At 47.4% G+C, this 15,916-nt stretch overlaps 1 protein-coding gene across 2 annotated transcripts in view; it reads left to right on the top strand.

Annotated features, from left to right (window-relative positions):
• Positions 1 to 2,885: 2,885 nt before the first annotated feature.
• Positions 2,886 to 15,916, top strand: part of GPR108 (G protein-coupled receptor 108) — a 124,204-nt gene continuing 111,173 nt past the window's right edge. The window contains exon 1 of one of the 2 annotated variants that reach the window (XM_078685739.1): positions 2,886 to 3,057. In XM_078685739.1, coding sequence (XP_078541865.1) covers positions 2,956 to 3,057 — 102 coding nt within the window. In that variant the 5' untranslated portion in view covers positions 2,886 to 2,955. The remainder of the gene's footprint in view (positions 3,058 to 15,916) is intronic. The other variant, XM_078685745.1, reaches the window with a different exon arrangement.

Raw genomic sequence — 15,916 nt, 5'->3', positions numbered from 1 at the left:
CCGGGTTCGGGTTCAGCTCCAGCAGCTCGTCTTCCAGCTCCTTGTCGGACAAGGACGACGAGTAGTGTGAGGAGGCTGACGACGAGCAGGAGGATCAACCCGGGCAGTAGTGAGTGACAGCCTCCCAAGCCGCGTGCAGAGAATAAAAAATAAAATTCCGCTTACCAGGGAGAAAATGGAGGCTGTCGGCTGGCAGTGTCGGGGAGAGATGGAGAGATGAGGTGGGCGGAGAGAGGAGGGCTGTGATGCCGAGGGAGGGGTGAACAGATGGGACGGAGAGGCGAGGGCTGCAGCGGGGATGCCCAGCCGTGAAAGATGAGGGGGCGGGGTTCGAACAGGTGAGGAGCCGAGCTGAATCTCGAATATTAATATGGCGCTGCAGGGCAGAACAGAGGTGCACGTCTGGGTAGGAAGGGCAAAGCGACCAAAACAAGAAAAGTGAGGCAGAGTCTGCTCACGCGGCCTGCACGCGCCAGTCGGCCCTCTGATTGGTTAATAAGGAACACCAATCACAGAGCCGACTTGAGCGTGCAGGCAGCGTGATGAGGGACGTGCTTTGTTACGATGACGTCAGGGAGAAAAAGAACACGAAAAACACCCCCCCGAATCCCGTCTTGAACTGAGTGACGCCCCTCTTCTCCAATGGCTGGCCTCCGTTTAGGAAGCCAGCCAATGGAGAAGAGGGGCGGGTTCAAGCCCCCATACTGTAAACATAAAATCTCAGCTGCGCGACACTGCTGCGCAGTGTACGCTAGGCTGAGACCTAAAAATGACAACAGTGGCAAAGCATGCTAAGCAAGACCACAGATAAAAAAGATTGTTCCAAAGGTAGGATCCGATCTGTTAAGAAAAATGACAGACAAAATTGCAGAGCAAGGCAGTGGACAGTGTAATGGCAAATGAGGGAATTATTGTGTTGCAACACATCTTCCCTTTCCAAATGAGGCCTTTTGTATTTCTAAACAGGAACAGACCTCATAGGGAGAGACTCTGCCACATCGAGGACTGTGAAATTTGTGTAACTCCCAGTGGAGAGACCACCATCTTGTACAGGAACTTTGAATTGTCAAACTCCACATTTAACCAACAACTTGTGGCATCAAAGAAGCCCAACTTTGACATTCTGCATGCCATGTGGGAGGTCTGCACTCCACGCCATCCCCCATTTGTATGAGAATCCCCTGCTTCCGTCCGGGTTCCTGCAGATGCTGAGGCATGGGAGTGAATCAAACGATCAGAAGACCCCACTCTCAACATGGCACACATTAAGCAATGTGCTGAACAGTAGCATGTAAAATACTTCTTCCCTTACCAAAACTGTTTTAACTCTGATCTTTTGCTTAATTCTGTGCATGAATGTGACGGGGCTGGGTGCACGAGCAGGCCATAACCCAGCATTTGTGGTACTGCAACCCACCAATACCAATGGCGACCATGCTGAAATAAAATGGAGCCCAGTGCTTTATTAGAGAAACAAATAGCCTGCACTTTTATTATATATTCAGTAAATTAACAAAGTACACATAAACCTGCGATCAGCCGGTCAATTAACATTTCAGCACAGAAAGCCCTTAAAAGCAAGAGTTGGCCTAGCAAGACAACTGACTGCCGAGACAGAAGCCCCCCCCCCCCTCCCGGCCCAGATTTTTGCTCAACAGCGTGCCCCTTCCATACCAGGGGGCATAGGAATTATCATACCCTTTCCAGGACCTGCTAGTTCAGGGTGTATCCACATCACAATTGGAGTTAATGTCCATTTATAGCCACCGTGCTAGTTCTAATGCTACTGCAATGTATGGGAGAAACAGGTCTGCCCCACATTCTAGAGATGCACTGCATCCCAGAGTAGCTCCCCAGGCAGTTTAGGCTGAACTAACAAGGCAGCGCGGCTGCAAAACTGATGCCATGCAGAACTTCACTTTTGCAATGTTATGTTTTTTTACTTTGAACCATTCAACAGTCTTGTGATCTGAGTCAAGTAGTTTGTCTCATGAAGTCAAAGGCAAAGTGATAAAAAGATTGCCAAATGACTCCATTTCATTATGGGGCACACAATGTTCAAGCACTGGACTTTCTTTTAACAACCAGCCCTGCCAAGTGCCACGCATCTCGCAATAAAATAACGCATTTTCTGAAATGTTCCCACATAATACAACCCAATGCTTCCTATGACTTAACGTCGTTAATTTCATCTGAACCAATTGGACCACCACGTCTGAAAACAATTGTTTAGATATGGTAAGCCCATGACTGCAACGTGGTGTTCTTGAAGACACGTAGTCATATGGTAATGTTACTTATCAAACCCACAATGTTGGCAAGTATAGCAACATTACACTTAAAACTATAATCAGGGCCACTGAAATAATGCAACGAGGAGGACCTTTTTTATGCGGCAAGAAAAGGGAAATTATGGGTAATAATACGGCTCCTTTTGTATAAGTATTACCTCATTATATTGGCATTCTTACCCGTTACACTAAGAGCCATGAACAGGTAAATAATGCCCCGTGGCTAGGTGGCGTGAGGCATCCGGCAACACGAACAAGGCGTGGTTGGATGCTCGGTCAATCGCCCTCTTTATATCCTCACCCAACATGGCACATCAGATAACACTCTAGACGCGCAGGTTTGGTAAGGTCTGGCGGCCTTCTTGGAATGCTTATAATACGTGCCATCCTCTAACTGGGTCCATCGTGTAACACGTAATTACATGTTGACACATGACTAGAGAATAACTATTAGAATAGAAGCTTTCCGTTTTGTGATTGGCCGTTGGTGGAGGCTCGGTTACCGTAAAAAGAAAGAAGCGTATAGAGTAGCAGCGGCTCTCTCTAGGACAGACCAATTGGACATTATCCCAGTCAGTCAGGGTAAGGCCTTACTCTCTGATTGGGTTAACTGTGTCCGGTAGGCGGGATTTCCGATGGGTTGTTGTGGTGACGCGAAACGAGAATGGATGCGCGAAGTGGCCGGTGGCTGCTGCTTGGTCCTATAGGACTCCTCTTGCTTCTCTTTGGAGGTTGTACGGGGCGGAAACACCAGCTGCAGCTTACGGTTAGTTATGGAATTGCTCTTCATATCACTTCCGGCCCCATGCCACGAATGGTCCGCTTTAATTTTCACTTCCTGGTTTTGAGGCGCTGTCTTCCGGACACTGTGGCTGTACTTCCGTTTGCGAAGTCTTACTTCCGGAATCCTATAGTCTTTACTTTTTCACTCTCTAGACCTGGCCCCACTCTCTAGTAGTTTGACGTTATTTGTGTGTTTATGTCTCGAGGCAATACGTGATGTCAACTACCTCTGTATTCTGGCAAGCTGTCACAGTGCATTTTGGTGATAGATGACTTCTGTGTGGTTTGGCCAATTGGCTCCTGCTTCACCAGTCCATCTGTTTTCAGGGAGCTTTAATCAGACTTGTAACATGCTTCTTTTAACTGAATGAATTATGCTAAACAAACGTGATAGTTTAAACCCCTTGAGTAGAAGCATGATTTGTTAGGATTGTTGGATTGTTTAGTTATTCTGATGTTTTAACACCATGTTGGCAGGACACCGTGATTAGACTTGTATCAAGGCTATGTAACTGCAACCACTAAGTAATACTCTTAAAGTTATTGCTTAAAGGGTTGGCAGTACACGTTGTTCATTTGAATCAAACTAGGATTTGAATTCTCAGGATGCACCTTTTTGGTAAATCAAACACCCAGAACTGTAAACAGTGTTTTGATATGGCAATCTTAGCAGCTGTGGTGCGCTAGGAATACCCGTAATCCTTTGATTTTCTTAAGCTCGCAATTTCTTAGAAAGGGAGCAATTACATTTGCAAGTGCCTGTAATTATGCCTAACAGTTAAGAATGCCATGGCGCCTAACGGGGGGCTGTTGCACACCATACAAGTACCAGATAACTTAAAGTAGTACATGTACAGTCTGAGCCACTTTGGGGGATGGTTTATATTTCAAGCTTCACCATGGTAACTCTAAAAGCCATAAACATATGTTAAGGTAAGTCACCAGTGACACAGTGCGCTATTCCTTTAGTTTACTTTAATAGCCTAATGCCTTCTGGGAGATGTGTTCCTGGGCCACTTCAGTTGATCCAATTGAATTGACACACTATAGATCAATAATTTGTATAAGAAAAAACCCAGAACTGGAAAGTTGTGTCGTTGGCAACATGGAGTCATCTGATAACATAAATGTATAACTACTCTGCATGTTGCACTTTTTAGAAAGCTTGCAAGCATCTATCGAAAGAAGAAATGTTCCACTTTTTATGCAATTAGAGGCATTTTAGTTGACTCTAATTTAATGATGCCTTACTTGAAGTGCAAACTTTGCATCATTTATTTTTAGGTCGAGCCTAGAGTCAGCGTGCACGCACTGCTCTGCGAGATTTGTTGTAGTGGAGTAGGGAATTGAAGGCCCGCCCACCCTTGGCCCATATTTGCCATTGGCTTGTGTCATTGTTCTTCCTAAATGCTGGCTTCTGATTTGTAAATAGACTTGTTCGTCTCTCCTTTGTACCGCTGCCTCTTCGTTTGTCACCTCCCATGGCAACTGTCTTTTTTACTTCGGTAGTAACACAGTACCTGTTATTTAGTCTTTAAGACCTTTTGGGGAGAGGAGTTGGCCTAACGGCTAGGGCGATCAACCTCGAACCTGGGGAACTGGGTTCGAGTCTAGGCAATGAAGCCTGTGATTCTGGCCATATCACATAATCTCCCCGTGCCTACCCAAAAAAAAATGAATGTGTCATCATGTAATGTAACTGGTGCTATGTAAAAACAACAGTTGATGGACAGAATGCAGAACAATGTCATACATTGACCCCAGTACAGAGATCTGGGCCTAAATCCATTGTTTTTTTGCACTCCACACCACCCCAGTTCAGACATGGCCATATGCAAATCAGCCTTGACCCTGTGCCTCATGGGAACAGTCCAGCCCGAACTGCCAAGCCATGTCTTTCCTGGACCGGAATCAAGCATCCTAGGACCGTTTTCTGGCTATCAGCCGTCTTCAGACAGGATAGCTTGACTCCAGTGGTGTGGAGAGCATGGGACTCACGTCTGAGCATACCCATCCCACTCGGGGTGACAAATGCAAAAACAACAGTTGATGGACAGAATGCAGAACAATGTCATACATTCACCCCAGTGCAGAGATCTGAGCCTAAATCCATCGTTTTTTTGCACTCCACACCACCCCAGTTCAGACATGGCCATATGCAAATCAGCCTTGACCCTGTGCCTCATGGGAACAGTCCAGCCCGAACTGCCAAGCCATGTCTTTCCTGGACCGGAATCAAGCATCCTAGGACCGGTTTCTGGCTATCAGCCGTCTTCAGCCAGGATAGCTTGACTCCAGTGGTGTGGAGAGCATGGAACTCACGTCTGAGCATACCCATCCCACTCGGGGTGACAAATGCAAAAACAACAGTTGATGGACAGAATGCAGAACAATGTCATATCAAGCTATCCAGGCTGAAGAGGGCTGAAAGCCCGAAACCGGTCCTTGGATGCTTGTTTCCAGTCCAGGGAGGACCTGGCTTAGCAGTTCGGCTGGACTGTTCCCATGGGGCACAGGGTCAAGACTGATTCACGCTATAAAAAAAAGCTCTGTAAACTAAAAAGCACTATTTTGTTTATAAAGTTTCTCTTACTGCAGGCACGACGTGCTTTGGTGCCTCCTTTATAACCCCACCCTTCCTCCCTCCCATTGTCCATGCCTTCTTTACCCCCTCACGCCCTCCCTCCAATTGTCATGCCTTCTTTACCACCCGTCTTCGAATTGAAATTGATGGTGCATGTGTGTTTCAGAGCAGCTTGGTGCAGTGGTAGATTTTGTGGAGGCTGGGAGGGGAGGTCCCAGCAGTTCTGCATGGGGAAGCGGTCTTGTGATAGCGAGTTGCGGTAGAGACAGTGAAAGGGTTAAGGAGTCAGGCAGAAGTGGGAGGTGCCTGCTCTGCTTCAGCTGCAGGCATAGGAGTTTAGAAATGGGGTTGAGCTGCTGCTGGATCGGGCTGCTGTAGTCATTACAGCCAGAGCTAGGGGTGTTCTTGCCATGAGAAAGCACCTCACCTGGTATTGCTCCCCCAGCTCCCCCCGCTGTCTCCTCTTTCCTCAACTAGTACAAATAAAGACCTAGACTTTTCAGGCACATTATACATTTATCCTTTTCTGGTACACCATTAATTGTATTCTCATTACAAAGTTTACTCCCCTATTTTTAATTCTCGGGGTAGTTGGTAAAAAGGAAGTAGTTATGGTTACTAGCTATCCAACCAATACTACTTTACTATTGGCAAGTAAAGTAGTATTGGTTGGATAGCTAGTAACCATAACTACTTCCTTTTTTAACCTCAATACCCAACACAAGAGACAGAATAAAAGTGCATATCTGTGTTGGTGTGTGGTTTTATATGTTGTTTGACACATTTTTGGTTACCTTGTGGTCTTCCTTCACTGTATATTTTCACAAAACTATTTCTTTTGTGTTTCTTGGACACTTTTTTTTTTCGAGCTTGATGGTGCCAATGATGAGAACAGGGCAATCCTGGTGAGTACCTGCCAGGTTCCCGTTGGTGGTCCGCCCGTGAGGTGCCATCTTGCTCTTGCACACTTTTCTCAGTTTACCCATATCACAGTTTGACACTTGAGTGTGTGTTGCATGTTAGCTCGCAACTGAATTTTACTCTTTGGGAACCAGGCGATTGTTTAAATGAGGCACAAGTCCAGGCTATACCAACTACCCCGAGAATTAAAAATAGGGGAGTAAAATTTGTAATGAGAATACAATTAATGGTGTACCAGAAAAGGATACATTTATAATGTGCCTGAAAAGTCTAGGTCTTTATTTGTACTAGTTGCATTATGAGTGGAGGGCGACCTATGACTAACTTTACCCTCTAAGCTCCTGTTGTTTTGAATCCTCTTTCCTCAAACTGGTCAGTGCTTATGTACTGGCCCTGTGCAGAGATACCCACTGCATCATGCATCGCCGCCCCAGGGCAACGAGCTGCTCATGCCTGGCTCTAAGACTCGGGCTGCTTCTGCTGTCATGTACAGCACGCCGCAAACTAGCAGCGATGGACGCCACTCCAGGTGAGAGAGCTTTATGTGCGAGAAGATGCTAGGGGTAGGCGCTGTCCTGCCAACAAACACCAAGCAGGTCTGTTGCCTCCCAACGCAATAAAAAAAGTGCTGTGATGCGGACAAAGCTGCTTCATCATAGCGCTTTATTCCCCCCAAAATCTGCATTGCCCCCACCCTGTGTGTTGCTGGCTCGCCTCGTCCTAGCTAAAATCATTGACAAAGCCTCTTTAAAGCACGACCTATTGGCTTTGCCAATGGTTGTTTTCCTTTGCACTGCGTGTATACATATTTCCCTCCTTCAACTTTGCAGGACCTAGTTTACTACATGTGTAACACTTGATACGTCTTGGGTTAGCACGGAAACTATATAGGTGAACGTCTCCCATTGGGATAGCCAATTCTGGTTTTCTAGTATCCAGTGTTGGGATAGCCAATTCTGGTTTTCTAGTATCCAGTGTGAAGTTTTTGAATGGGTCAGCGTTGTCATGGAGGTTATTGATTAGGTTAGGAAACTTCTTTAAGTATTTCTTCACAATGTTCAAGCTTGCTACTCACCTGCCCCATAACCCTCTCATGTTTCTTGCTGTTCGATTTGGACAGGACTATAAGCTTCATTTTTTATTTTTTATCGTGGGCATAGCTGTCAATTGACCCCATCCGAAGTGTTACATCTTTTGTTAGTTCTTGCTTTTTGAGCCAGCAACACTTTCCATTAAGGAAATGTAAAAAAAAAAACTATTTAGCATAGTAAACACCCAATAAAAAGAATCCACTTGCAGCATGCTCGAGGCTAAAAAAAACCACTGCCTGAAGATGTCACTTTTGACAACAGAAACCTGGCAGGCTTAAATGCATTTTCCACTGTGATGCTCGTTTATTGCTTCCGGCCCGCCGCACTTTGCAAAAGCCGCAGGAGCCATGCAGGTGCTTTGCGGCAGCCGTGGTTCCCTCAGCCGCTACTGAAAAACCCTTTACCTCTTGCAGCGGCTCATCTACACCTGTGCCTTCTGCCGGAGTGGAAGCCTCTTAGGAGCTGCGCAAGTGCCTCACGGCTTCGTGATTGCCGCAGTTGCAGCAGCTGCCATTGGAAAACACTTGACTTCTTGTCATGGCTCCCCTTTGCCACAAAGGATCTCTGCCTGTGCCTGCCGATGTTGCCGCTGCTCACCCCTCGCGCTGGTCTGGCTTGAGGTTTGAAGCGCTGGTTGCCTGCCCGACACCTCCAATTGGACTAATTTGGTGCCCCCCTCCATATTGTCGATGTTGTGCATGCACCAGGCCTTGCTTTGGTGTCCCTTCTCTGGATCCTCTCTTCCTCCTCCTATGCAGCCTGGATTGCCCGAGGCTTACATTAAGTATACATTAAGGCTGAGATCAGTGTGCGGACAGAGAACAACTCTGCACCAACCATTCAACACTTGGAGAGAGGGGTGAGACCGGAGAGAAGAGAAAGGAGGAGTGCATTTGGTTTGAACTCTATAGCATTTTATGAACATTTTATCAGCACTGGTTCTCTGGGGTGTAGGAAGCACTATTAGTGCTCTGTTCCTCGGGTAGAGCTGGGGGAGTGCGGAAATGGCACAACTAGGTCTGTGGTGCGGCTTGCTCTCTGCTGTGTGCTCCTCCCCCCACCCCTTGTTTAGATCTGCAAACAGTCCCAGATGATACAAGCTGCTGCTCTCTTCCGTGAATTAAGGATGATGGCCTGGAGGCTACACTCAAGCAGACTGATTCTACTCCATCCTTCTCTCAGCACTTACCTGCCTCAGACATTGCAAACTGTGTGTCTGGGGAGTCTAGAAACCCTGCCATTGAGTATTTTACCTTACTGGATGCGACCATTAACTTGAGCACCCGTTTACCAATGGCAAGCGGCTCCCTTAGGATCCCATCTGGACCATTACAGGTCACCGGTTTAATGCTCTTCAGTAGTACTCCTTCAGAAAAATCATCAGTAGTACTGTGATCTTCAGTGACATCCGAAATAGAAATGCTTGGGAACTTATTCTACAAACTCCCTGGTCAATATGTGCAAATCTCTTAAGTGCATGGAAAGAATTCAGTAATCCATCTTAGCACTCCTAAAAATAATCGGTGAATAACTGATCCCATCCAAGATGTGGGCGTGGCCGGTAAGATGGCCGCATAGGGCGTGCCTTTGCGGTACTCCTGCTGGAACGCAGGGAAATCCGCCAGAATCCTATGGTGCGATCTTAGCACCTGCCTCACATAACATCAGCCCGGCCAGGAAACACCATCTGGTGTGGGAATGGTAATTTGGTCCCCGTAATATAGCGGAATAGACCTCGGGGCCTATCGACGAAAGGACAGAGCCACCATCTTGAGCTGACGTGGGCTCCTTTGCAGCTGACACCGAGAGCGGGGCGCCGGCGGCTGGAATGCCGTCTGTGATTGCAGCGCCGCAGTACATGGTGGTGACTGTGAGGAGCTGGTCCGCAATAAACATTGGAGAAACTGCGGCCCCTGCGGTCCCCCGGGAGGACTGGACCGGACCTGGCCGTGGCGCTTGAGGCTAGCGGGGATCTGGGATCGAGTCGTGGCCTGGGCATGGTAGAGGCCCGACTCTGATTTAGATCACTGCCACGAGACGGGTCGCCTGTGTGCAGGAAGGTGGGGAAGCGGGGTCCCTCCCGCGGACTTAAATCATTTGAAAGCTTAAGTGCTGGTGCGAGAACAGCGGGGTCTGGATGGAGACTAACAATGAACCTCCAAGGGGGTGAACTACACCTATGACTGGGGGTTCGTTGGCGATCTCTTGGCGCCCCTGACCGGTTCTGGGACAGTTATTGGTCTTCGGCCCCCTGGAGTGAGGGACTGGTTGACTCTGCAGTAGTGGAGTGCCTGCTTTGACTGACCCTGCTAGAGTCGCACTCTAACTGAGAGACCCTGTCAATGGGAACGGGACACGCGGGAGCTGTAGTGTTGTGAGACTGGCTCTGCCCGTGGGCAGATAATCGCAGAGGACTGAGCCGGTAGGGATCCAGGGTGCGATTCAGGCTGGTTGGACCCTGGGGTCCTCTAGGGGAAACTGGCCACCATTGTTAAGGACAAAAGCAATCGGGCCCAGTCCAACAAAATAATAAATTATGCGCAACCCCTACGCATGGCCCAAATCAACAGGAACCACGAGGGGACGATACTGTGGAGGTGGTGCCAGCTGGAGATCAGCAGGAGCCTTCATTAAATGATATCCTGGCAGCTATTCAGAATACGAGGGACGATATGGTGGCCAGGATTGATGCAGTGGCAATTGATGTCAATCTTCTTCGATGTGACCTGCGCAAGGTCTCCGACAGAGTCACCACGACGGAACAGCATGTGGGCACACTTCAGACGGAAGTCCAGTCTCTCCGGGAAACGGTCATGGAGCTACAAAGAAGGAGGATCAAACTTGATGACGTGGCGAAGACCAGGAAGGGCGCTCAAGGAGAAATAATCTGAGGTTTATGGGTTTCCCAGAGCAGGCTGAGGGATCCTCTGTGGAGTTATTCTTGGAGGACTGGATCACAAGCGTACTTACACCCGGGAGAACGTCCAAGTTCTTCAACATTGAACGGGTCCATAGGGCGCTGGTCCCCCCTCCTCGACCCGGGGCTCCGCCGAGTGCCATCATAGCCTGTTTTTTTTATTATCGTGACCGGGATCTGATCCTGCAGGCCACTCGTACAAAGGATGGTATGCAATTCCAGGGCCATCCCATTGCAATTTTCCCGGACTCATACCCAACGGGTGTAGGACCAGTGGCTCACCTTCTGGCAGTGAAAAGGGGAATGAGGGAAACCGGGATGAAGTACAGCCTCCTCTTCCCAGCCAATCTCCGGATTGAGCATTAGTGCAGGGCTCTGTTTTTCTTCTAGGCGGTGGAGGCCTCTGAATGGATAGACACTATAGGGGTACATGCCGATCGTCGGGACTTACAACCCAACTCGAGGACCCTAATGGATTTACAGTACCTGCCGCAAGACAAAGGCGACTGTGTGGAGGGAAACAACAAAAGGACACTGGCGGCTCTGGAAGGGTCAGGGTGTGTGCAGATTGTACTTGTCTTGAGTTCACATTCTGTGGAAAAGAAGCAGGTTCATCGTCCAGAACAATCAGATAAGTGGACATGGGGGGACCCACTTTAAACGTTTAGTTTTTCTATTGTGGGGAAAAGTAATTTTTGTATATCCTCTGTCCGTGGAGAACCACGTCCCTCAGTAGAGGCTGGGGCCTGTTTGGGGAGCTAGAGGCTCTTCCCTCGCACCCTGTCGAGTGCCTGGCCACTTGCACTGCACCTCTTTCATGGGACATGGCTACTGCTCATCTAAGGATTTGTTGAGTACAACGTTGGTCTATGTTGCAGTGGATAGATATATTCTTCGAGAAATTTGTGGGGGGTTGTTTGGGGTGGGAGATGGCATTGCTCGCTCTCTACCATGTTGGGAGGGATGGATCCGTTTCACTGCCTAGTGGGTGGGGGGCATAGGGGAGTCCATCAGTTGTGTTTGTCATTTAATGGTTTAAGAAGGGTTTAATTGATCCATGTCTGGGATGTAATTTAGTGATGTGCGCCCAATTTCGATGCGGGATGGAAGGGTCGGAACCCAGGAGCAGGTCCAACCACTAACTACCATGGCTCCTCCCATGATGAAACTACTGACCTGGAATAATTGTGGAATGGCAGTGCTCGAAAAGCGAAGAAGGGTGTAGGAATACATAAGACGACATAGAATCTCTGTAGCAGGCCTCCAGGTAACCCATATTTGGGGTGACACACTACTTTATATAAGATGCAGATGGAGAGGATAGTTGCATGCTACTTCATATACTGTATTTGCCCGGGGGGTATCTCATTTGGGTGGCCCGGGGATCCCTTTTCAGCAGTTGCACCTTGTGATCGACCCAGAGAGGCTGTTTGGGATCTTGTACGGCAGGCTTGACGGTCCGGACATATGCTTTATTAATGTATATGCTCTGAATTCAGATGCTCCAGGCTTCTTTCCTGAGGTGGTGACCACAGCGGCCCCATACGTGGGGGGACGTAATTATGCAACTGTGTGTTAGCTGGGACACAGGACTGGGAGCCCCCCCCGCCTCCCCCCCTCCCCGGGCAGACACTAAACCGGGCATGACCGAGGCTTTGGCAGACACCATGAGGGGGCTTGGGCTGGTGGATGTGTGGAGGATACGACATCCAGACACTAGAGTTTTCTCCTGTCATACCCCTGCGACAAATACATTTAGCAGGCAGGACCAATTTTTGTATATGCGGACCCTGATGTCTAGGGTGGGAGACGTATAGCTTCCGAAACATATCTCTGATCATTCTCCCATGAAGTTATCCTTAGACCCTGAGAGGCCCAGATCTGCGATCCGAACATGGAGCCTCCAGACTGAGGCGCTCACTGACCCACCCTTTGCCGCTACGCTAGGAGAAGAGCTTTCTAGATATTTTGAAACTAATTGGGGTTCAGCGTCCTCTAGGACTGTGGAGTGGGAGGCTATGAAGGGGGTGATCTGGGGGATTTGCATTAATACAACCTATGGTGTCCGTCAGCAGCTTGAAAGGGACATTAAGGTGCAGGAGGGGAAACTGGCAGATTTGGAGGCATCGCTACCGACAGCTCCTCGTCTTCTGAATGACTGGCGACGGCACGGGAACAGCTGTTGGCGGCATTATACAGGCTTGAAAAGTTTCATTACACTGCCTATCGACAGCTTTTGCATGTAGAGGGAGACCGTTCTGGGGCCCTGCTTGCCAAATTGATTAAAGAGTCAGAAGCCGGTCTCCCCCATAGTGCAGATGCAGTCCGGCGAGGGGCATACAGTATATAGCCAACAAAAAATCCTGGACATCTTGGCCGATCACTTAGCCAAGTGTAGTATGCAGGCATCCTCCTCTAAATACGGAGAGGATGACTGGGTTTATGGCCGCCCTAGACGTCCCTCGATTGGAAAATGAGGCAAGCCAGTTGTTGGATGACCTGATATCCAAATAGGAAATACTAGAGGCCATACAAGCTTTAAAGGAATCCCAAAGTCCTGGGAATTATGGTCTACTGGGCGAGTTTTATAAATGGTTTGCACCCGTTTTAGTAGACCACCTTTTGGAAGTATACAACAAAGCGCTTCAGAGGCAAACATTGCCAACTTCTATGAGAGAAGCGCTGGTAGTCATAATACCCAAGTCAGACCGGGATACCCGGTTGCCGGGACTGTATAGACCAATTTCCCTTCTGAATATAGATATATAAATCCTGAGCGAGATCTTGGCAGTCCGACTTCAACCGCATATGCACCACCTAATCCATCCTGACCAAAGGGGCTTTATCTCTAAACGTAGCACTGCCTATAATCTGCGGAGGCTCGCCATGTATGGCACTCCCCCTCCCTGGATCAGGAGGATTGTGCTCTGGCGTTATTGGCTATAGAGCAGGCGTTCGATTCGGTTGGTTGAGTATATATCTGGGAAGTCCTGCGAAAAATAGGGTGAGGGTACAAGTTCTTAAATGGGTACAATTAGTCTACTCAGCCCCTCATGCCAGAATACGAACGGGGAGGTTGGTCACAAGGGCCTTCATATTGCAACGCGGCACCAGACAGGGATGAACATTATTGCCACTCATTTTTAGGTCTAGCCTAGAGCAGCGCATGCGCTGTTTGCTCGACTTTAGTAAGGGGGTTTTCAAAGTGCTACCCCACGCTTTGGCTGGCCTAGCGCTTGCGTTCGCGCGCGCAGCCGCCATCTGTCTTTCACAGGCCGGTCATTAAGTGCATCGCAATCACTTTCGCAGTGCAGAGGCGCCATCTGGCTTTCCTCTCGCTCTCCCTGTACGCGAATAACCTCCAACACAACCCTCTACTTCACACCACAAATTTGATGGTTTGATGGTGGCATCTCCTCTGTAAACAAATGCTTCGTAAGACGAAATGGACGATAGTTTAAGTTCCCGCGTTTGCGTGCAGTGTTAGAAAAAGCTGGCAACACACCAGGCTAAGACTTCATTTGTAGATTGATGTAATAAGAACTCTACGAAACGTATGCAAAGCTAAACTATTTGCTACCGCTATGTACAGAAAGTACGAAGTCTAACGCTTGTTCTTCGGCCTTAATTTTAAGATAATTTACTTTGTATCGTGCAGAAGTTTCTGTTGACAGACTTTTCTGCCCTATGGATGCAGATTTGTTATATGCTTTTGATATTTTGACCTCCGTACACATGCCCCTTGTGCAGCTGCTGTTGCAATCGTTTCTTAGGTGCGCATGGGACTTGGCACGGGCAGGAATTTGTGTCTGGAAGAGCCTTGAACCATGCATCAGATAGTACAACTTCTTTAGCCCCATCCCGAGCACTTGTGCTGCTTACAAAGTATGGAGAATCGCTGGTTTCTTTCATGACCACATGCCTATGGTCTTGATGTTCCTTTAACAAATACAAAGCGGCATCTTTCACACCATGCTAGAACATTTTAAAGAGGGTTCCTAACTTTTATGCCCCTGACATTACCATACTCTTGCTTTACACACCATTTGTATCTACCGCTTTGGGAGATTAATCAATACCCCCAAACACTATTAATATTTTGTGCACATCTGATGGTTGAAACTTTGCTACTGTCTGAACTAAATCCTGCCAGAATAATCGTATGCAAAGTACCAGTGTATGGGACTCCGAGGTTGAACAGTTGTTACCTTCTATAGACACAAGTGTCCACTTTAAGCCTGCCTACTGTAAGCCTCCGATCATATTTTCGTAACTGGTTAAAAAAAATAATTCTCTCGAAGTTTAAATAGCACGAACTTGACCCGAAATCATGTTTCGGAGCGCTTTACATGACCACCAGTTGCGTTACATGAGGACACGTTCATTAATTCACTTGAGGATTCTCAGTATCTGCCAAATTGTAGCTTTCTTTTCTTTAGTCAATATTGCTCCTCAAATGTGTTTGTAATCATAGGAACTTACGGGCGGTGTCATTATTTTGAAATATACGTCAGAAAAAAAGCAATTGGTGTGATCTTCCTTACCTGTCTGACCCAGCCCTGTCCATATTGAGTCATATGCACATTTGAGCTGTATATGTGTAAAAAAACAAATATGAAAGGTACCCTTTTGGAGAGGCTGTAGTGTTGGATAGCAAACAAGGGGTTGAATATTTCAACTAAATTACCATGTTGTGCAAAATAGGCACATGCTCTTGTTATTCATTAAGTACAGGATGTTGTGGTGTATTTGCTGTTCGTTAGAGGCTTTTGCTATTGACTCAAGTACACATAAGTTGTCAATATGTCTCAATCAAAATAACACATTAGGAGGAGTCACTAAAGTGGTTGGAGGTGTGTTCTCAAGGAAAGTCGTCAGATATCTCCAGTCTTATTCTTCCTAGTGGGATTGGATGCTGTGTCAATGTGTTTTGCTGATTGTGCCTCTTCCTCAGTGCAAACATTATGTAGTTCTTTCCTGATGTCATAATAGTTATACAAGAGGAGTGCCATACTAAGTATTTCTTATTGACCTACATATCGTAGATTCGTCACACATTCTTTAACCAAGAGAATGAGTCCCATATTTCCTTTCACAAACTTAGGTCTTATATCCATCTCCTTTCTTACTGTATTTTTTAGCAGTTGTATTTATACAGTATTTCATACTTCTGATCAGGTGCAGAAGTACCTTGAGTTTTAGTACCATGAAAAAGAGCTCAGCGGGATGAATATAGGCTCAGATTATGTGCCACATTGGATTAAACATCCTGCTACCAACCCTCCTGGTCCAGTATGCTACTGCTTAACATCCATGAAGAGGATGCCAC

This window comes from Lissotriton helveticus, chromosome 1_1 (assembly GCF_964261635.1).
Source record: "Lissotriton helveticus chromosome 1_1, aLisHel1.1, whole genome shotgun sequence".
Taxonomy (NCBI): domain Eukaryota; kingdom Metazoa; phylum Chordata; class Amphibia; order Caudata; family Salamandridae; genus Lissotriton; species Lissotriton helveticus.
This window is presented reverse-complemented; position numbering and strand designations above follow the sequence as displayed.